The sequence below is a fragment of the Cyrtonyx montezumae genome, unplaced genomic scaffold, assembly GCF_038088225.1.
Source record: "Cyrtonyx montezumae isolate F1298 unplaced genomic scaffold, pur_monq_1.0 scaffold_17, whole genome shotgun sequence".
Classification (NCBI taxonomy): domain Eukaryota; kingdom Metazoa; phylum Chordata; class Aves; order Galliformes; family Odontophoridae; genus Cyrtonyx; species Cyrtonyx montezumae.
Genome location: NW_027071903.1, coordinates 35,784,043 through 35,805,627, shown reverse-complemented (window position 1 = coordinate 35,805,627; position 21,585 = coordinate 35,784,043). Strand labels below are relative to the sequence as shown.

At 64.7% G+C, this 21,585-nt stretch overlaps 2 protein-coding genes across 3 annotated transcripts; both read left to right on the top strand.

Moving 5' to 3' along the window:
• The first annotated feature begins 1,037 nt into the window (after positions 1-1,037).
• Positions 1,038-16,227, top strand: RASGRF1 (Ras protein specific guanine nucleotide releasing factor 1). Of its 2 annotated transcripts, none has more exons than XM_065734342.1 (27): positions 1,038-1,452; positions 6,183-6,289; positions 6,589-6,736; positions 7,336-7,428; positions 7,678-7,931; positions 8,059-8,138; positions 8,333-8,526; positions 8,714-8,823; positions 8,943-9,061; positions 9,178-9,338; positions 9,495-9,558; positions 9,669-9,805; positions 10,057-10,139; positions 10,442-10,651; positions 10,730-11,100; positions 11,280-11,405; positions 11,482-11,652; positions 11,879-11,985; positions 12,321-12,433; positions 12,637-12,697; positions 13,562-13,665; positions 13,750-13,834; positions 13,998-14,195; positions 14,727-14,806; positions 15,136-15,253; positions 15,371-15,439; positions 15,991-16,227. In XM_065734342.1, the coding sequence occupies exons 1-27, from the start codon at positions 1,177-1,179 to the stop codon at positions 16,081-16,083; spliced, it is 3,732 nt and encodes a 1,243-aa protein (XP_065590414.1). In that variant the 5' UTR covers positions 1,038-1,176; the 3' UTR covers positions 16,084-16,227. The 2 variants fall into 2 exon arrangements, with proteins under 2 accessions (XP_065590414.1, XP_065590413.1); XM_065734341.1 differs by having other exon boundaries at positions 10,403-10,651.
• Positions 16,228-16,978: 751 nt separating this feature from the next.
• Positions 16,979-21,417, top strand: CTSH (cathepsin H). The gene is made up of 12 exons (XM_065734127.1): positions 16,979-17,090; positions 17,182-17,213; positions 17,306-17,411; positions 17,538-17,608; positions 17,682-17,786; positions 17,885-17,971; positions 18,436-18,491; positions 18,940-19,021; positions 19,100-19,168; positions 19,261-19,367; positions 20,700-20,825; positions 21,336-21,417. Exons 1-12 carry the CDS (start codon positions 17,018-17,020, stop codon positions 21,409-21,411), a joined length of 990 nt encoding a protein of 329 aa, XP_065590199.1. The 5' UTR covers positions 16,979-17,017; the 3' UTR covers positions 21,412-21,417.
• Positions 21,418-21,585: the final 168 nt, after the last annotated feature.

Genomic DNA, 21,585 nt, shown 5'->3' with positions numbered 1-21,585 from the left:
TGATGCCCTCCGCCTTCCGTGGGGCCTCGGTCACAGCCGGGCAGGGCCCGGCTCCTCCGGCGGTGCGGGCAGCTCCCTCCCCCCCGCGGCTCCTGTGTGTGCACATCACCGCGGGCTCCGGAGCTCCCGGCAGCCCCCAGGGATGGGCAGCCGCTGCCCCCCACCCTGCCCACCCCCCACCCTGCCCACCGCGCCTGTTTTGCTCTGCTCTGTGCAGCACTCCAGGCCTGAATGCAGGAGGGGCTTAAAGGCGTGAGATGCGCGGGGATCAACGGAGCCATTGTCGCCTTCTGTCCCCGCGGCGTGGCGGTGCGGCTGGCGCGAGGAGCGTGCCGTGGGGTGCCGAAGGTGCTGCTCCCTCGGTGTGCGGTGGGGCCGCCCCAAGTTCGGGGACCGCGGCGTATGGGAACAGGATCGACTCCATCTGCCCTGCGGGGTCGGGAGGCGCGGGGCTGTGCGTGAGACCCGTGAGTGGGAGGCCGCGAGCAGAGACATCCCACAGCCAGCACTGCGTGTGGGGCCAGGTGTGGGGCTGCTTCCCGCCGACCCTCGAGCGTCGGGGTGCCCCGCGGGGGATGAGCACAGCCGCGTGCTGAGCCACGGAGCTGTGAGGTCGGGGCTGGCCCGAGGGCAGTGGGATCCCGGCCAGCCGCTGGGGCTCGTGGCAGGCTCAGGGCCCCCACGGGCCGCGATCCCCGCCGCCTCGGGCATCCGGTGAGCGGCGCGGAGCCGCTTTAGGGCGGGCAGCGCCGTCACCCGCGGGGGCGGCCCCGGGGAGCGGAGAGCGGAGCGGAGGAGGAGGAGGAGGAGGAGGAGGAGGAGGAGGAGGGGTCGCTCCCGCAGCCGTCGCGGGGCACAGCCCTCCCGCCGTCCGTCCCGGTGCCGCCGTCCGCGGCGGTGGCGGCGTCGGCACCGTCACATGACTCCGCCGCCTGCGGGAGACGCGGCTCCGGGACGCGGCGCTCCCCCGGCACTGCCGCCGCCGCGGGAGGAGCGGAGCGGAGCGGATCGCGGCGCGGGGAGGGGAGGGCGGCGGCACGGGGGGATGCGGGGCCGGCGGATCTCCGGGGGCAGCGGGCGCCGCTGATGCGGGCGCGGGGGCTGCGGCTGCTCGCCAGGTACCCGCCCGCCGCCTGCCCGCCGGGGACCATGTGAGGAGCAGCCGAGCCCACCAAGATGCAGAAGGGGATGCGGCTCAATGACGGGCACGTCACCTACCTGGGGCTGCTGGCGAAGAAGGACGGCGCCAGGAAGGGCTATCTGAGCAAGAGGAGCTCCGACAACACAAAATGGCACACCAAGTGGTTCGCGCTGCTGCAGAACATGCTCTTCTACTTCGAGACCGACTCCAGCTCCCGGCCCTCGGGGCTCTACCTGCTGGAGGGCTGCGTCTGCGACCGGGCGCCCTCCCCCAAGCCCTCCCTCTCGGCCAAGGACTCCCTGGAGAAGCAGGTGGGTGCCCGGGGCCGCCCCCCCCCCCCCCCCCCGCACCGCCCGCTCCCCGCTCCGGGTGCCGCGCTCCCCCCCGCGGAGCCGCCCCGGCTCTGCCCACGCGTGACCGCGGCCGGGGGACGTGGGCTGCGGCGAGGTGGTGCTCCCGGGGTGCTGCCGCCGGTCCCTGGGGCGGAACGCGGTGGGGGGAAGGGGGGTTGAGAGAGGGGGGGTGATGGGGCCCGCAATTAGCCCCGCTAATTACCCCCGCTAATTGCCGCGGGGCGCCCCCCGGCGGTCGCGAGTGGTGCTTTGCGCAGCGGAGCCCACGCGTGTCCGCGGCGCGGCACCGCCGGGCGCTGTGCGGCTGCCGCCGTGCGGGGGAACGGGGGGAGCGCAGCGGCCGCGGCCCCCCCGGCTCCGTGGGGGCACGAGGCTCCCACGCGGCCGGGTCGGCCACTCGAGGACAGGTGGGCGAGGAAACCCACGCTGCGAGCGCCGCTCTGGGGTTGGGTGCTGCTCTTCGCGGGGGTCTCGCCCCCCCGCCCCCCTCCCGGTGCACGCAGAGCAGCGCGGTGCCCGCAGTGCCCGTCTGCGGGTGGGATGTAGGACGGGTCCCGGCAGCGCCGCGCGCGGCTCCACGAGCTCCGGAGCTGCGGCCGCCCGTGGCTGTTCCCCGCAGGTTTTCTGCAGTTGATCGCTGGGCCTCGTGGGGCCCCCGGGGGCAAATCCCCGTCCGTCGCTCCCGCTGCGTCAGATACCCCCTCCGGATTTCGGCGGGCCGGTGCTGGGGACGGGATACGCCCCACGGCCGCGGTGCATTGCGTGTGGGCACGCGTGGGGCCGCGGGCAGCAGCGCGTGCACAGCCCCGGCTGCGCGCTCGTGGGAGGCCCCGCGCCTCGCGCTCCTGCTCTGCAGCTCTTGCATAATGTGGCCGAGCTGTCACACGGTGAGCGGGGCTGAGGACGGCCCGCAGCGAGCGGCCGTGCGGGATGCCGGGATGCGAGCTGCGGATCCCGGCACCCAACGCCCGGCAGCAGCGGGCTGCGGCCGCTCGGAGCCGCGCGTGGCCCTGGAGGGGACTGCTGAGCGCTGCTGCTGCTGTGCGGCGGCGGAGCCCACGCGGTGCTGTCTGCCGAGCTGCGTGTGTCGGCTGGGGGTCACCGCTGCCCGGTTTGGGGTTTGTAGCTGTGCCCCGGGGCAGCTCCGCCGCTCGTCCTGGCTCGCTGGCTGAGCTCCGGCTCCTCGCATTTGTCCGGGAGGAATTTTCTGTCGGGGACCACCGAGGGGCGGCTGATGCTCCTCTGTCAGAGCACACCTGGAGGGTCCCGCTCCGGTTCAGCACCCGGCTCCGCACCGCGTCTCATTATCGGGACCAATGCGGATGGGAGTGCGCGGCACTCGGTGGCCCACAGCTCTGCAAACGGGGGCATCTCGGAGCAGATGGGACGAGCGGCGAATGCTGATGGTGCGGCTCTGCGGCGCGGTGCGGGATGGCGAGCGGGGCCGGGGCTGGCAGGGCGGGGGGCGGCTCTGCGGAGCACACGAGCTGTCCCCTCCCGCCCCGGCACAGAGCCGCGCTCGGCAGCGGTGCCTCTTCGGGAGGTGCGGAGGAAATTTCTAGCATCGCCCCAGACCACCGCGAATTGCTGCTGGGGGGGATTCACCCATCCGGGCTCCAGCCGCGAGCACAGGGCTCCTTCAGCACAGCACCTCCGGGTCCGGATCCCTTCAGAACCACAGCAAAACCCGAAGGGGCTCCAATTGTGCACGAAGGAGAAATCTGGCAGGCTGTGCCTCGCAGGGCGCTCTGTTTTCACGTTCACCTGTTCTGCTCTCTCCGGTTTTCTCTGCCGGAACGCAGTGTGCTTGGCACATGTGAGAGGAAAGGGGCCAAGCTGTTTGGAAAACGGAGGTGCAGAGCAGAGGATTTGGGCACCACGTCCCCGTGCCATGTGGGGAGAGCCGTGCTGCCCACGCTGTGGCACTGCCAGCGCCGGGGGGGCTCAGTGTGTGCACTGCTCGCTGCTGGTGGGCTCAGCTGAACGATGGGGCGATGCAGTGCGATGCACACTGCAGGAAAGCGCTTTGTTGGGGGGAAAAACCCCCACATTTGTCACGGAAATCCAAATAGGGACATCCGGGGACGACGCACTCTTCCTCCAGATGGTGTATGAACAAAGGGGCTGAAGTCACAGCTCGCTGTCACTGAGGGGAGCTGACGGGGGGGTTCTGCCCCTCGCTTTGCCAGGGCCCGGGGTGGGGACGCCCGCAGCGTGGTGTGCCCAGGGCTCTGCAGTGTCACACCAACGGCGCTGGGAACAGAACACCACTGAGATGGGGTCGGAATATTTGGGCTCACCTCGGTTTGTGAGCCGTACACCTGCGTGTCCCCGCGTGGCATCCCCAGGCACGGGTGGGGCGGAGCCGCGCGGCGGGGGCTGCCCCTGCTGCAGTGTGCTGAGCGTGGAGCCCGGCTCTGCTCCGGGTGGAAGTGCTCTGTGCCCGTTGGGACCACGCATGGGTGCAAAGCGCGGTGCTGTGTCTTGTCCCGGCTGGTAATGAGGTCTGGGGCGTCAGAGGGGCTCCAGGGTCCCAAGCAGCCGTGCTTCTGCTTGTGCCAGGCCCGACTCTGCTTTGTTCTGAGTGCTGGGGAAGTTTGGCCCCATCCCTTGGTTCTGTGCCCCCGGTGCTGAGCAGGGGAGGTGGCAGCAGCACCCTGCTGTCCCCTGCAGCACCACGCACCGCTGCACTCTGCACGGAGCTCCCATTGCGATGGCACACGCGTTCATTACACCCATCTGGTGGCTTTGGCTGGGGATGCGTGGGGAGGAGGAACACAGGTGCCCCCACCGTGGGCATGGGAGCAGGATGCGGGGTGGGAATAGGACACAGGTGTGAGCGGCAGCGGGTGCTGCTGAGCCCCATAGGGAGCTGGGGTGGGCCGTGGCAGGCAGGGGGGAACCCTGTGCGTGGCTCCCTGCAGGACCTGCACATCTCAGCACCCTGGGACAGCAGCACCCGAGTTCTACGGTGTGCAGGGATCCCAGCGAGCCGTGGGTGCAGGCACAGTTCTGCCTCCACGCTGAGTGCTTGGCAGAGGGCAGCACGGCTGCGCCAGCGTGGGGACATCAGACACGAGGGAGGACATTTCTGCAGAGCCGTCCCTGCACATTAATCACTTGGTTAGTCTCCTTCATTAATTCAAAGTCGTTTGTCGAGGCTCTGGAAGCAGAAATAGCTCCCGAGCAGCGTTTTGCTATTGTGCTCTTGTCTTGGTAAAAATAGCTGGGCTGCTGCCGGGCTGCTCTGCTGGAGTGGCACGGAGCAGAGGCACCGGAGGATGGCACGGGGACCGGGGCAGCAGCGGGGGACGGGGCAGCTCCCTGCTCCTCCTGCCCGGTGCCAGCCCTGCCGCGTGGCTGTGCGGGACAGGGCTGCAGCAGTACGGCCAGCACCAGGGCTGAGCTGCTCCGCGCTGCGGGTGAGGGGCCCTGGGAGCAGCGTGCAGGTCCCTGCGGGAGCGGCCGTGCCGTGGGGATGCCGCGCTGCCCATCGCCCAGCTCAGCATCCTGGTGCTGGGCTGTCTCGGGCTCCTGGAGCTGAGCTTTTCCACGGTGGTGTCTGCCTCGGACTAAACGCCTTCGGTGTGGTTGAGCTGAAGGGTTTGGAGGCCGGGACAAAAGCAGAGCCCGCTGTCAGAGCTGAAAAACACCTGAGCATCTCCCCGCGAGGCCCGAGCAGCTGTGCCCTGGAGGAAGGGGAGGACTCGGGGCATCGTGTGCTGCTCTCAGCGCTGCTCACCGTGACCTGAAACGCTCCCGCGCCGTTCCTGCGGGCAGAGCCGCAGCCCGGGGACGAAGCAGCGCTGCAGGGATGCTGCAGTGCCCAGTGAGGGACGCGAGGTGCCTGTACCCTTCCTCAGAAAGCAGAGCGAGGGGAGGTTTGATTTGTGAGTGCCTCCTCAGATGTGTGCTAACGAGAGCTTCCAGTGAGCGGAAAAGGGGGAGAGAAGGAGCAGCAGGGAGCTGCGGGGGGGGGTGGGGATGGGGTGGGGATGCTCTGCCTGCCCGTGCTGACCGCCGGCAGCTGGCACTGCCCGCCCTGGTGCCGCCGCCCCGAGCACAGCGAGCGCTGCTGCGGCCGTTCCCGCGCTGTCGCGGTGATGTGCGGCTGTGATAACAGCGGGGGCTCATAATTCAGGAGGAGATAACAGGCGGTGGGAGTTGTATTATTCAAATACGAAATAACTTCCTCCTTCGGAGCACGTTGCGCTTCCTGGGCGTCGGATGGGAGCGGTGGCAGTGAGGTGTGCGGTGCGTGCAGCCCTGGGGCACAGCAGCTCCACAGTGGGGTGGGGCACAGCCACCCGTGCAGCCCCACAACACAAAACGCTCCGGGCAGGGGTCCGTCGAGGTGTCCTGCTGCCCCTAAGAGCCTTTGGGGTGGGAGGGAGGAGGCGGAGGGCTGACGGGGCTCAGAGGGGGGGCTCCCCCCGCAGCCGTGGGGTCCATCCCCGTGCGTGAGCGGTGCAGCTGTACCCGTCAGCTCCGGGGCTGTCCCGGGGGGACGTGGCATGCGGAGGTCCCCGCAGGAGCCACAGGGCTGAGCGAGGCCAGGGCTGATCCCGGCTCCGTGTGTGCCGTGCCAGTGTCCCCCTGCAGCTCTGTTTCCCTGCTCCTGGAGCCGTGCTTGGTTGTGAGCAGAGCAGTGCGGGGACCCTCCTGAGCCTGCCCTGCTCCCCCCACAGCATTACTTCACCGTGAACTTCAACCACGAGAACCAGAAGACGCTGGAGCTGCGCACTGAGGATGCCAAGGACTGTGATGAGTGGGTGGCAGCCATTGCCCACGCCAGGTACTGAGAGCTGTCCCCGTGCCACGTGTCGCTGCTTCTGCACCCATCCCCTGCCACGTGCACCCTGCAGGGCTTCGCAGCAACGGTTGGCAGTGGGGTTGTCGCAGTGGGCATTGCTGCGCTGTGCAGCATTGGAGCAGTGTCCAGCAGCGGGGGGACCGATGGTGGGGGGCAGGTGGCAGTGTGGGGTGCGTGCAGGTGCTCAGATACATACAGCTCCCCGTGCCCTGTGTGTGGGTCCCACTGAGCAGTGCTGCTGTGGGTCCCGGGGCTGTGCTGACAGCCGTGTCCGCCCGCAGCTACAGGACCCTGGCCACGGAGCACGAGGCGCTGATGCAGAAGTACCTCCATTTACTTCAGATCGTGGAGACGGAGAAAACTGTTGCCAAGCAACTCCGACAACAGATTGAGGATGGGGAGATCGAGATCGAGCGCCTGAAGGCGGAGGTGTGGGGCCGGGCGGGCTGGGGGCACGGCGCTGGGGGCTGGGGAGGGATGGGAGGGGGTGGGAAGGGATGGGAGGGGTGGCTGTGTCCCCTCTGCTGCCTGTGATGGAGCAGGGGCTCATCCAGAAGGGGACAGATTCCAGGTGGGGCCGCTCCAACGCTGCCAGCCCGGCGCTTGGGGTCTGGCACTGCCCTGGGGGGTGGGGGCTGCACGCTGCGTGGGCACTGAGATCGTGCGGGGTCTGTGGGCTTTGAAGCAGAGATCAATTACCACTTCTGCTTTGGTGTGCAAATGTTGCTTACTCAGTTAAGCAAAAGCAAAGCACCAGGGCCCAGCACCGGCAGCTCGGTCCCTATGGGGGGCACTCGGTGTCCGAATGGGGCGCGCCTCACCTGGGCACGTCGCTCCACGTCGCTGGTGGGCAGCGTCCATCGCCCGGTGTGAAATCTGGAATCATCTCACGCAGCGTCCACCTGACGCCCAAACCCTCCTTTCCTCACGCAGTGTCCCACCCAAACCCTCCTTCCCTTCTCCTGTCATCACTGCCTTTTGTTTCCTGCACTCTTACGGAGCCGTGCTCTGGTTTCCCTGTGCCGCAGATCGCGTCTCTGCTGAAGGACCACGAGCGCATCCAGTCGGGGCAGAGCAGCGCGCCCAGCGACGATGACAGTGACATCAAGAAAATCAAAAAGGTTTGGCACGGCCGCAGCGTGGATCTGTGTGGGTGTGGGGCTGTGGGGGGCTGGCTTTGCTGCTGGGCACCCCCCCCCCCACAGCATTGGGCTGAGCTGCTCCGGGCAGCGCCGCATCGCATCCGCACAGCCAGGAGTGAGCGGCGCTCTGGGGGGGGTCAGAGTGCAGTACCTAAGGTACCTGCGCTCCCTTAATGAGCCAGGCCGCACTAACGAGCCAGGCCACGCTAACGAGCACGGCTCCCCCAGGTGCAGAGCTTCCTGCGGGGCTGGCTGTGCCGCAGGAAGTGGAAGACCATCATCCAGGACTACATCAGGTCCCCGCACGCCGACAGCATGCGCAAGAGGAACCAGGTGGTGTTCAGCATGCTGGAGGCCGAGGCCGAGTACGTGCAGCAGCTGCACATCCTGGTCAACAACTTCCTGCGGCCGCTGCGCATGGCTGCCAGCTCCAAGAAGCCGCCCATCACGCACGACGACGTCAGCAGCATCTTCCTCAACAGGTGGGCACTGCCCTGGGAGCGGCTTTGGGGGGAGCCCTGCAGCCCCGGGGGGGGCGGGGGATGGGGTGACTTGGTCTGATTCGTATCTCTGTGTTCATCTGCCCTGCGCCTCTGGGTTCCTTTGCAGTGAAACGATCATGTTTCTGCACCAAATCTTTTACCAAGGCCTGAAAGCGAGGATATCCAGCTGGCCCACGCTGGTGCTGGGTGAGTGCCCTCGGTGCTGCTCCGCTCCTCGCCGCGGTCCTAACGAGGCTTGGCGGGCTTCTTGCTAATTGTTGGCAGCGACAAAGTGCAGCTCCGCGCGTCGCTGCCGACCCCTGAGCCTCATTATCATCACGCGTGGGCCTGGGCGAAAAATAGAGTAAATGGAGAAAGCCAATCGCTGCCTCTGCCCGCAGCCGACCTGTTCGACATCCTGCTGCCCATGCTGAACATCTACCAGGAGTTCGTGCGGAACCACCAGTACAGCCTGCAGATCCTGGCGCACTGCAAGCAGAACCGCGACTTCGACAAGCTGCTGAAGCACTACGAGGCCAAACCCGACTGCGAGGAGCGCACGCTGGAGACCTTCCTCACCTACCCCATGTTCCAGGTGACCGCGGCCCCCGCGCTGCTCCCGGACACAGCCCCTTCCCCTCATCGCCGAGTTTGAGCACGAGGAGTTTTGGAGCATTTGTGACCGCCCGGATGGGGGTGGGGGCTGATCCCACTCCCCCCCGCCCCCCCGTGCCCCAGCGCAGCCCCATCCCTGCACTGCTGAGCTCTGCTCTGTGCCGCAGATCCCCCGCTACATCCTGACGCTGCACGAGCTGCTGGCCCACACCCCGCACGAGCACGTGGAGAGGAACAGCCTGGACTACGCCAAGTCCAAGCTGGAGGAGCTGTCCAGGTCGGAGCCGCGGGGGGGCACGGGGCGGTGCGGGACGGCGGAGGCGGTGGCTCCGGGAACGTCCCTCTGTTTGTGAGCTTTCAATGCGCGTGGCATTGGAGCTCGTCTCCCTCCTTCAGGATAATGCACGATGAAGTGAGTGAGACCGAAAACATCCGAAAGAATCTGGCCATCGAGCGGATGATCATCGAGGGCTGTGAGATCCTGCTGGACACCAGCCAGACCTTCGTACGACAAGGTACTGCTGCCCTGCCCTCCTCGCTTGGTGCCCCACGGCGCAGCCACACGGCGCACGGCCGGCAGGCGCTGTCCCCACAGGGACAGCTGGAGCCAGGGACGCTGCTCTGCCCGCAGGGTCCCTCATCCAAGTGCCGATGTCGGAGAAGGGGAAGATCACGCGCGGGCGGCTGGGCTCCCTGTCCCTGCGCAAGGAGGGCGAGCGGCAGTGCTTCCTCTTCTCCAAGCACCTCATCATCTGCACGCGCGGCTCTGGGGGCAAGCTGCACCTCACCAAGGTGGGCGTGGGGCTCCAAGGTGGGCGTGGGGCACCAAGGTGGGCGTGGGGCTCCAAGGTGGGCGTGGGGGCAGGGCACGGTTCGTGGCTGGGGGATGGCTTCCCCCCGGGGCTGGGGCTGCCGTCCCATCTCTGACCCCGATTTCCCACTGTGCAGAACGGCGTCATCTCCCTCATTGACTGCACGCTGATCGAGGAGCAGGAGAGCACCGACGAGGACGGTGGGTACCGCCGCCGCCCCGCTGTCCCTGTGCCCTTCCGTGGGGCAGAGGGATTTGGCTTGTGCATCTCCCCACCCACCGTCACTGTGCGTGTCCTGTCTGCTCCACAGCAAAAGCCTCAGGGCAGGACATCGACCACCTCGACTTCAAGATCGTGGTGGAGCCGAAGGACGCCTCGTCCTTCACCGTCATCCTCGTGGCGTCCTCCAGGCAGGAGAAGGCCGCCTGGACCAGCGACATCAGCCAGGTACGGCTCAGCCCTGCGGGCTGCCCTGAGCCGTGCGGCCACAGGGCGTCACCAAAGGGCCTCACTGGTGCCCGGCGGCACAGGGCGTCCCACGGGCTGTGCCTGTAGTGGACTTCTCCCCTGAGCCCTGCACGGGGTGACATCCTTTGCACGAGGTTGGGTTTTAGGAAAAAATTCTCCTCCAAAAGGGAACAGGAGCGGGTGCTGCCCCCACTGCTGCCCCCTCCCACGTCCCCCACTGTCTCTTGCAGTGCGTGGACAACATCCGCTGCAATGGGCTCATGATGAACGCCTTCGAGGAGAACTCCAAGGTCACCGTGCCGCAGATGATCAAGTGAGTGCTGTGGGGCACTGCTGCACGCTGCAGGGCCACGGGGCTCTGCCCTGCCCCGGCATCCCAGCATTGCCACCCACCTGGGGCTCAGCCTTCCCCTGCCCCACGAGCTGGGGAACGTGCCTCACGCCACCCACCTGGGGCTCCTTCCCCCAGCTCCTTCCCCCGTCCCGGTCCCCGCACGCCTCGAGCGCGGCTGCTCGTGCCCTGCAGCTCTTGGTCTCGTTCCAGGCAGGAGCCACAGATCTCTTGTTTCTCTGCAGGTCTGATGCCAGCTTGTATTGTGATGATGTTGACATTAGGTTCAGTAAAACGATGAATTCCTGCAAGGTCCTCCAGATCCGCTACGCGAGCGTGGAACGGCTGCTGGAGCGGCTGACGGACCTGCGCTTCCTGAGCATCGACTTTCTGAACACGTTCCTGCACTCGTACCGCGTCTTCACCACCGCCCTGGTCGTGCTCGACAAGCTCATCACCATCTACAAGAAGCCCATCAGCGCCATCCCTGCGCGGTGAGGCTCTGCCTGCGCCGCGTCCCACCCGCTGTGCCGTGCCGCGGGCTGAGCGCCGGCTCCCGTCTCCTCCTGCAGGTCCCTGGAGCTGCTGTTTGCCAGCAGCCAGAACACCAAGCTGCTGTATGGCGAGCCCCCCAAGTCCCCCCGTGCCAACCGCAAGTTCTCCTCGCCGCCGCCGCTCTCCATCACCAAGTCGTCGTCCCCCAGCCGGCGCAGGAAGCTCTCCCTCAACATCCCCATCATCACCGGGGGGAAGGCGCTGGACCTGGCGGCGCTCAGCTGCTCCTCCAACGGCTATGCAAGCATGTACTCCTCCATGGGCCCCTTCAGCAAGACCACTCTGGACATCAACAAGCTGTACGTGTCCAGCAGCTACCCCAACAAGATCCCCGATGAAGGGGAAGCGGCCTCGGAGAAGCAGGAGGAGACGCTGCCGAGCAAGCAGAGTGAGTCCCCGCAGGCAGGGCAGGGTCGTGTGGGGGGACGTGGTGGCCACAGCCGGGACGTGTCACACTGCCATCGTGTCCGGGCTGCGGCTCCGGGATGGGGCACGGGTTGTAGGGAAATAGGGAACAGCCGGAGCGGGGCCGCGCAGTGCTGGCGCTGAGCACTCCCTGCTCCCCAGGCTCAGACGTATCCGTGCGGGAGGAGTCCGACACCGACCCCAACCAGAGCGACGAGGCGGAGGCTGAAACTTCCCCGACAAAGTCCCCGACCACTCCCATGTCCGTCAAGTGCAAGAACTCCTCAGGTGAGACGTGAGCGCGGGGCTGGGGGCTGGGGGCCGAGGCTGCCGCCCTGCTCGAGCGCTGCCGTTCCCCCTCCAGATTTCTCCCTGTTCTCCTACAACAACGGAGTGGTGATGCCGTCCTGCCGGGAGCTGGACAGCACCCGCAGCGCTCTGTCCGCCGCCTCCGCCTTCGCCATCGCCACTGCGGGCGCCAACGAGGGGACCCCCACCAAGGAGAAGTACCGGCGCATGTCGCTGGCCAGCGCAGGTGTGGGGTCGGGCTCTGCAGGGTCGGGGTCCCCGCCGTGTCTGCGTGCTGCCCCCTGCAGGGGCTGCCCGTGGCTCCGCGGGTCGCGCGTTGCAGGCGGCCGCGCCCCTCGCGCACGCAGCTCGGCAGCTTTGGGGTCCTCGGAGCTGTAGGGCTTTTCCTTCTCGTGATCCTAAAAGTACCCCCAGCAGCTCCTGGCAGCGCTGAGCCGTGCTCCTGCTTTCAGGCTTCCCGACCGACCAGCGCAACGGGGACAAGGAGTTCGTCATCCGCAGAGCAGCCACCAACAGAGTCCTCAACGTGCTGCGGCACTGGGTGTCCAAGCACTCGCAGGTGGGGCGGGGGGGTCCCCGTGGCACAGGGCAGCTCAGGGGGTCTGCGGGCGCTCTTTGGGGTCCCTCAGTGCTGGCACAGGTTTGGCAGTGGGCTCAGCCCGGCTCCAGCTGGAGAAACAGTTTGGGCCTTTTTAATTTAATTAAGCAAACGAGAGGACGTGGGGAGACGGGAACCGCTGTGGGTGCAGCAGGGCACTGCAGCACTGGGGTTTGGTTCCTGGGGGGAGGATGAGGTCAGGGCCGCGGTGTTCCCTGGTGCCCCCCATCCCCAGCGGTGCTGCAGCGCACTGTGGGTGAGATCGATGGCAGCTGTAACTGCTCCTGATCTGTCAGGACTTCGAAAGCAACGAGGAGCTGAAGTTCAGGGTGATCAGCTTCCTGGAGGAGGTGATTCACGACCCCGAACTGCTGACCCAGGAGAGGAAAGCGGCCGCCAACATCATCAGGTGGGTTCGCTTCTCCTGGAGCAGCGCTGCGCTCCCGGGGCTGCTTCCAGGGTAAAAGTGGGCACGAGGCCACAGATGGGGCCCTGGGCACCCTGAGCTGGAGGGGGGCACCCAGCCCATGGGAGGGGGGGGTTCTGGGGTCCTTTCCCATCCAGCCACGCCACAGACCGTGATTCCAAGCACCGTGTGCTTTTGTGCTGCAGGACTCTGACACAGGAGGACCCGGGGGACAACCAGACCACGCTGGAGGAGGTGGTGCAGATGGTGAGCTCTGCCGGCTGCTGGCAACGGCAGCACCAACACAGCCCCCGTCCGGATCCGTCCGTCTGCACCATCAGCAGCGCTGCAGGGTGCAGGGCTTTAGGGTGCAGGGTACAAACGGAGCGTGGGGAACGTGCGATGCATTTCCAGAGCTCAGGGAGAGCTCCGTGCTGGTGCCGCTTCTCTGCGCTCAGGGAAAACAAAGCCTGGAGGAAAACAGGAGCACTCCAGCGTGGCCTGTGTGCCTGAGCAGCGCTGCCGCGCGCTGTGCACGCTGCTGCCTGCAGGCCGGGCGTCCCTTCAGGGTGCACAGCTTTTGTCTGCAGTCACTGGAGCTGCAAGCTGCCCTGGAAGTGGAGCGTGCAGACGAACACGGGGGTTTCGCTCTGCTGCTCTCCCCGAGGAGCTGAGCTTTAAGGACAACACGTGGGGGAGGCGGTGTCCTGCAGAGGGGGGCAGGGGCTGCCAGGTCCCCGTGTGGGGTTCCTCCTGCTGGGGATGGTGGTGGCTCAGGGCATCACCACTTCTGCTGCTTTTCTGACATCCCGTGGGAGATCTGTCCCGGCTGCAGTGGGCTCTGTGCTGTGCCCACTGTGCCCCTCTGTGCTGTGGGTGTAGGGAGAGCTGCTGCAGCGGGTGGGCTTCACAGCCTGGGAGATGTCTTTGCCTTTCTTTTGAATCTGAAATATGGGAAGTCCCAACCCTGTGCCCATCCCTGCGACCCATGGCCGGGCTGGGTGGGCTCTGAGCCCCTGCTGCAGCTGTTGGGTCCCTGCGCATTGCAGCAGGACCAGAGGGCGTGGGGGCCCCTTCTGATCTGTGATGCTGTGGTCCTCAGTGGTCCTCATTGTCATCCCCACCTTCCAGGCTGAGGGAATCAAAGCAGAGCCCTTTGAGAATCACTCGGCGCTGGAGATAGCAGAACAGCTGACGCTGCTCGACCATCTTGTCTTCAAGAAGATCCCCTACGAGTGAGTGGGGCGGGGGCTGTCCTGGTGGGGGGGCACGGCGCGGCCATGGCTGTGGGGCAGTCACCTCAGCACTGCCCTTCGCAGGGAGTTCTTCGGGCAGGGCTGGATGAAGCTGGAGAAGAACGAGCGGACGCCGTACATCATGAAGAACACAAAGCACTTCAACGATGTGAGCAGGGCTGGGGCTGCGGGGCGGGACGGGGCGGGGCGGGATGGGATGGGGCAGGATGGGGCGGGATGGGATGGGATGGCAGGTGATAAAAATAAGGGAGCATTCAGCACGTGGGGATGGGCTGAGCCACTGCTGACCCCGGGACTGCTGCATCCTGAAGGTCAGCAACCTGATTGCGTCCGAGATCCTGCGCAATGAGGAGCTCACCGCGCGCGTCAGCGCCATCGAGAAGTGGGTGGCGGTGGCCGACATCTGCCGCTGCCTGCACAACTACAACGCCGTGCTGGAGATCACCTCCTCCCTCAACCGCAGCGCGATCTTCCGCCTGAAGAAGACCTGGCTGAAGGTCTCCAAGCAGGTGGGGACGGGCAGGGCGGGCCGCAGGGGGGCACCGCGGTTCGGTGGGTCCCTGCAGGAGGGCCTTTCCCCACGGGGGATGGCTGCTGCACGTGCCGGTGTGTGCGTGTGCCTCTTGGAACTGGATTTTGTTTTTCGAGGGTTTCTCAGCACAATTATGGATGAGCAGAATGAATCCGTGTGTTGATTTTCTTGGTGCAGAAATAGCTGCTATGGCGCCTGCTGGAGCACGGGGGCTGCCGGAGCCAGAAGAGCTGTGTGGGCTCCTCCCGACTCCAAAATATGTCGTGTTTTTGCTGCAAATTCACAGCTAAAGCTGCGAATTAAGACAGGCACTGGCGAAGGAGGAGGCGGAGGCAGGGAGCTGCGTGCAGAGGCCACGCTGTGCTGTGCCATGCTGTGCCACAAGGGCTGCGCTCCGCTCCTCCACACGGCCCCAGCAGTGGGGAAGGATCCCACGGGCTGGGGGGGTGATGGGGGAGGGGGGTTCCTGCCCTGTGCCACCCCAGGGTGCGCTTTGGGTCTCTTGCAGACGAAGGCTCTGATTGACAAGCTGCAGAAGCTCGTGTCCTCGGAGGGCAGGTTCAAGAACCTGAGGGAGGCGCTGAAGAAGTGAGTGGGGGCCGTGCCCCACCCAGGCCGTGTCCTTCTGACGCTCGGTTTCCATCATCGTGCGGTGTTTGTGGGGTCTGAAGTTCTCAGTCGCTGCCCCCGTGGGCCCAGAGGTGCTGGGATGGGGTCACCCACTCTCCCATGCAATTCTAGTTAACTTTTCCGTAGCCTGGCAAGGAGATGGTGGGGTTGAGCGTTACAGAATGCGCTACAGAACGCTTCAGGCCCCGGTAGCTGTGGGGCACAGCCCTCCTCCCTCCCCTGTGGGGCCCACGTGAGCTCCGGGTGGGGACATCGCTCTCTCGCTTATCTGCAATTCACTCCCACAGCTGCGACCCTCCGTGCGTGCCCTACCTGGGGATGTACCTGACCGACCTGGCCTTCATCGAGGAGGGCACCCCCAACTACACCGAGGACGGGCTGGTGAACTTCTCCAAAATGAGGATGGTGAGTGCTGGGCACGTGGGTGGCACTGGGGGCTGCGCTGGGCAGTGCCAGGACCAGGACCCGTGGCACCAGGGATAGCTGCACTGTGACCAGAGGCTTTGTTTCCTCTCGGGACAGATTTCCCACATCATCAGAGAGATCCGCCAGTTCCAGCAAACCTCCTACAAGATCGAGCACCAGCCCAAGGTATGAGAGCTGCACGCTCCCTCTCTCCGTGCTGCAGCGCTGAGCCTTGGCTTTCTGGCAGTGCCTCTGGGGGGGCCGTGGGGCTTCTGTAAGGGAGGCAGTGCTGACTGCGGGGCCGCGCCCTGCCTGCCTGCACTGCTCCCCCAGCAGGAGCCCGCGTTCCCAGATTGGGCTGTGCCTTAGGATCACACAATGGCTCAGGTTGGGGGGACCTTAAAGATCATCTGGCTCCAACCCCCCCAGCTGTGGTTAACTGCTGGGATATGGTGCTCTCAGCAGAAGAGCACAGTGTGGCTTCTAAAAACGGGGGGTGGTTGGGAACAGAAAGCGGAAGAGTGACGGAGGACTGGCAGCTGTGGGGTGGGACAGCAATCTGCCGTGGGGCTGCAGCCCTGCCCTGCCGTGCCGTGGGGCTGCAGCCCTGCCCTGCCGTGCCGTGGGGCTGCAGCCCTGCCCTGCCGTGCCGTGGGGCTGCAGCCCTGCCCTGCCGTGCCGTGGGGCTGCAGCCCTGCCCTTCCCCAGCGCAGCCCCGCTGTCTCCCCGCTGTGCAGGTGACGCAGTACCTTCTGGACCAGTCCGGAGTGATGGATGAGGAGGCCCTGTACGGGGCATCCCTGCGGATGGAGCCCAAGCTGCCTTCGTGAGCCGGGCGCTCGTCCCCCGCTGTACATAGCTGTGTGTTCCCGTCGGGAGTGGCCCCGCGTGTGCGCTTCCCCCGGCCCCGCTCTTCGGCCTCGCGTAGGATTCCCCGCACCCTTTAAGGTTTCACGCATCGACACTTTCTCCGGAGCCCCGGTTTCTTTTCGACGATGTTCTTTCGGTCATTCGTCCCCCTGCAGGGGGGGCGGGGGGAGGGGTACGGCCGCGCTGCGGGTGCGGGGCTGCAGCTGAGCCCCGGGCAGCACCGCAGCTCCCACCGCTCCCGCACGGCGCTCCCGCAGCCCCCGCCCCCCCCGCGCCCCTCGTGCCCCCCCAGTTCCGCGGTGTAGAGTTATCGGAGATGAGCGAGTGTTTTTATTACATATACTGTAATCCTGTCTAAGCACCTCCTAGCAGGAATATAGTAATGTAGTGCTTATTCTGTGAATATTACCATGTATTTTTTACATTGTACAGTATAGAAACACGGTTTACCTTTAAAGTGGCAGGCATGCTCCACTCGAACGGACAGAAAACTTTTGCTGTAAGCAATACCTCGTGGTATGAGAATTCTATTTCAAGCCCTAAACTATTTCAACTTACAGCTTGTTTGGAAAAAATATTTCCATTTTTGTAAAAATATATGTTTCCTGATTACCTCTTGCTAATAAATCTATTCTATCTCAGGGTGAACGAGGCCTGGGGATGTTTTTATCAGCCGGAGCCGAGGGCGGACAACGGCCCGGCAGGGGGGTGGGGGGAGGGGTGGGTTCCCGTGTCCGTGGGGATGCCCGCGGGGTTCCCGTGCCCGTGTCCCGGCTGCGGGCGGTGCATGCGGTGCCGCGGGTCCGCCCGCCCCGGGGAGGAGCTGTCCCGCCCCGCCCCGCCCCGCAGCGGCTCGGCTCGGCTCGGCACGGCACGGCACGGCTCGGCACGGCCATGGCCTGGCTCCTGCTGCTGGCCGGGGCCGCGCTCCTGGCGCCCGCCGCCGCCTCGGAGGTGACCGCAGAAGGTAAGGGGGCACGGAGGGGCCCGGCCCGGCCCGGCTCGGCTCGGCTGTTCGGTGCCGTGCGAGCCGCTGACGCCGCGCACTGTCCCCGCAGAGGAGCAGCTCTTCAAGGCCTGGATGCGGCAGGTAACGCCCCGACTCCGGGCAGCGCTGCGGGGCCGCGTGTGCGGGCAGTGCCGAGCTCGGGCTGACCCCCCCCCCCCCCAAACCCCCCCCAGCACGGGCGGCTCTACGGAGCGGGCGAGTACGAGCGGCGGCTGCGGGTCTTCGTGGGCAACAAGCGGCACATCGACAGGCACAACGCCGGGAACAGCTCCTTCCAGAGTACGAACGGCAGTTCCCCCCTTTCCACACCCCCCCTACCCCCCCCCCCTTTTCTTTTGCTTTCGTTTTGAACTCGGCCTCCGGTGAATGAAGCGCGCTCTTCTGCTCCCTCCTGGGGGTTTTCAGTGGCTCTGAACCAGTTTTCTGATATGACTTTCCCCGAGTTCAAGAAGCTGTACCTGTGGAGCGAACCCCAGGTGTGTTTTGGGGAGCGGGGGGGCCCCGTGAGCCGGGTGCCCCTGCAGAGCCGCAGCTCCTGCTTCCCCGCAGAACTGCTCCGCCACCAAAGGGAACTTCGTGCGGGGTGACGGGCCCTGCCCCGACGCCGTGGACTGGAGGAAGAAGGGCAATTTCGTGACGCCGGTGAAGAACCAGGTGAGGTGGGGGGGGGGCGGGCGCTGCGGGGTGCCCCAGAGGACGGGATGTGCGGGGCTGCGTGCTGCGGGGCAGTGCCCACCCTGTTCCCAATGCAGGGCGCCTGCGGGAGCTGCTGGACCTTCTCCACCACCGGGTGCCTGGAGTCGGCCATCGCCATCGCCACCGGAAAGCTGCTCTCTCTGGTAGGAGACGACGGCCCTTCCGCGGGGCGGGGAGCGCTCCGTGCCCGGGCTGTGCCCCACTGCACCCAGGGCTGGGCACGGTCATCTTGGGGGCAGGATGGGGCCGGGGCTGGGGGCTGAAAGTCCCCTGCAGCCAAACAGTTTCACAAAAGCAGCACCTCGTGATAGGCGTTCAGCCCCCGGGGGTTTATCTTCTGGGAAAACCAGAAAGGCAGCCCCCACCCGTAGGGCTTATGGGGACTTCTGAGGGCCGGGCGTGAGCGATACTGACAAGCCTGACCTCTGCAAGAGCTCCTGCGGGCAGGGCAGCGGAGGGACGGCCCCATCCCGGGCGGGCTCCGAGCGGAGGCGCAGCCGGGGTTGCTGCAGGGCGGCAGCAGCGCTCGGTGTGTGCTCGGTGTCCCGCATCCCTCGTTCTGAACGCTGCTATTGAGATGCGTGCTGACTCCAAACGTCGTCCGCAGGCGGAGCAGCAGCTGGTGGACTGCGCGCAGGCGTTCAACAACCACGGCTGCAGCGGGTGAGTGAGGTCGGGCAGCACAGGCAGCCCGCGGCTCACGGGCCCCCTCGGTCACCCACAGAAACCCGCTTCCCCTTTGGTGATTCCTGCTGGCGTGGCTGAAGGGCACAGAAGGACAGAGCATTGTGAAACCGCTGGGAGATAAGAGGTCCCCGAGGAATGCTTGGAGAGCTGAGCAGAGCTGCTCTTGAAATCACAGAATCGTTGGGGTTGGAAAAGCCCTCTAAGATCACCAGGTTTTGTTGATCCTGCAGGAGCACTGCAGGACCACACCGCGAGCCCCAGACGGGGAGGTCCCGTGGGAGCAGAGCGTGGTTTGCGCCCGGGGGGGCTGGGGTGCACGCTGCCAGCCCCGTGCCCCTGCCCCACGGAGCTCTGTGGGTTGGCTGTGCAGAAGCTGCAGCACTGCTGCCCGCTCAGGCTGCGTTCTGGCTGTCTTTGTTGGCAGGGGGCTGCCGAGCCAGGCCTTCGAGTACATCCTGTACAACAAGGGGCTGATGGGCGAGGACGCGTACCCGTACCGGGCACAGGTACCCAGGCAGCACGGCTGCAGCGGCAGCAGCAGGGCCGGGCACGGGCAGCTCTGACACTGCTCCCTCTGTGCACAGAATGGCACCTGCAGGTTCCAGCCAGACGAGGCCATCGCGTTTGTCAAGGATGTCATCAACATCACACAGGTGGGTCCCCGCTGCGTGCTGCCCCCGCTCGGGGGGTCCCCTCCTGCAGGGGGTGCGGTGGGGAGCAGTGACCCTCCACGCTGTCCTTGCAGTATGATGAGGCTGGTATGGTGGAAGCTGTGGGGAAGCACAACCCGGTGAGCTTTGCGTTTGAGGTGACGAGCGACTTCATGCACTACAGGAAGGGAGTCTACTCCAAGTGAGTATTCCAGAGCCTGGGACGTGAGGGGACAGTGCAGGAGTCACACCTCCATTTCTCCCCTCTGTTGGACACAGGAACCAGACTGTGTTGTTGTGTTTCCTTTTACATAGAAAATACAAGCACGTGGAACCTCAAAGTGATGTTTTTGCAGAGGGATGAGAAAGCAGCACAGGGAAGGGGAAACTGCTCTCACAGCCCGTGTGCTGGGCCTGGCTGCACTTGGAACTGAGCTCAGCAGCTGACAGAGCCTGTGGGATGCAGCTGGGCGGGGGAACCTGTCCCAGGGACACAACGGAGGTGGAAGAACAGCTTGAGATGAGGTGGCCTGGCAGGAGCAGGGCTGGAGCATTGTGTTAAGTCTGCAGTGAAAGCAAAATGCCACTTCAAGGAAGTTTAGTATACTTCAGAAAGACTGAAAGCTAATGGAGACAGAAGAGATTTCTGTCAAGTAAGAAGTGGGAGAGAATGCATGTCTGGAGGGAGCTAGAAAAATACCTCTGAATAATGAGCTCAGTTATAGACCGCAGGAAAACTAAGAGTGTAAGCATGAGTGATCTGGCCCAGGGAGCTGCAGGGGGAGGGGCAGGCAGCACTGAGAATTCACGTGGCTTTGCTGTTGCAATAAACAGTGATCTCAAAGTTATCTGCAGGCAACAGGAGGGTGGAAAGTGGGAAAGCAGGGTCACAGCCCAGCCACCCTTAATCAGTGTGCCAGCTGGCTCTGCCCAGACCCCACACACCAACTGTTAACACACGAACAGAGAATGAACCTGAAGTGGCGGTGGTTGTTCTGCCATTTGGAGCCGTGTGAAACCGTTCCTGGAGACGGGAGCTTGCACCTTCCCCTGCCATCCCTGATATCAGGGCTGCAGTTTTCATCAAGTGCAACGTTACAGCTGGAAAATTAAAGGGAATGTGAAGTCAGATTGAGGAAGTCGCTGTTGTTTGTGCAACATGTGAAAGCATGCCCCCGAACTCTGGGGCAGAACCGTCGCTGACTGGAATGCACCAAAAACCCCATTTCTCGCTGGGAAAATTCCTTTTTTCAGGTTTTTCTTTTCACTGCAGCTTGGTCTTGCGTGGCAGTGTTGATGTTAGCTCAGAACCAGACTGCTAACGCATGGATTCTTGTGCAGCTGGGAATGTCTGAGTGAGAGAGTAGAGCTGCGTCTCCTTTTCTTAGCATTCCTCCCTACTCTCTACAGTTGGAAGTTCAAAGTATCCACTGGTTGTTCTTGCAGTTGGAGTGCAGTCACAAAGGCTGGCTGATCCATAATTAATTGGAGGCAAGCTTTTCATGGTAAAAATCTGCATGATTTTCTTTTGCAGCCCACAGTGTGAGCACACTCCTGACAAAGTGAACCACGCTGTCTTGGCTGTTGGGTATGGAGAAGAAGATGGGCGTCCGTACTGGATTGTTAAGAACTCCTGGGGCTCTCTATGGGGCATGGATGGGTAAGGACATCCCAATTCTGCTCGTCCCTTCCCAGTATCTGGTGAAAAAACACCATGAACATGGGCTTCCGTCACCACTGGGTCTCCCTGGAACTCTTAAGCTGAAATTTCACAGCTGCTGCTTGGGCCAGATCTTCAGCTCAGCTTCCAGGATGCCCCAGGGGTGTGCAGAGCTGTTGGTGCACCGAGCTGCAGTGGGAGCCACACAACAGTGCAGTGCTCCTGTCCTCAGCCGGAGAACTGCTTGTGCTGCAAGTGGTCCCTCAGCCCTGCACTCTAAATAATTTCCAGCTGCAAGGGAAATTTTACCATCAGCTTCTGGCTGAAAGTGGGGAGCAGCATTTTCTGGCGGCCTACTGAAGATAACAGCTCAGTGATGTGTGTCTGCTCCCGGCAGTGCCATGGGAGAGGAGCTCCCAGGACAGCAGTCACGAGCATCAGCTGAGGCACGCGGCCTGCTGGGGGAGGGGCAGAGAAAGCTCGCTCATAGTGCTCATTTCTCTTTTTCAGGTACTTCCTCATCGAGCGGGGCAAAAACATGTGTGGTCTCGCTGCCTGTGCGTCTTACCCAGTGCCTCTGGTGTGAGAGGAGAGCACGGCCCGGGGAGAGCAGGCAGAGAAGGGGGAACGAGTGATGGTGTGTGAAATGAAGAAAGTGAGAAGAAATAAGTGCTGATATTCCTGAGGCTTCCTGGGGCAGGAGGGGTGGCACCTCCCCCCCCACGCGTGCTCTGCAGCCAGGCCTGCTCTGCGTGGCGGC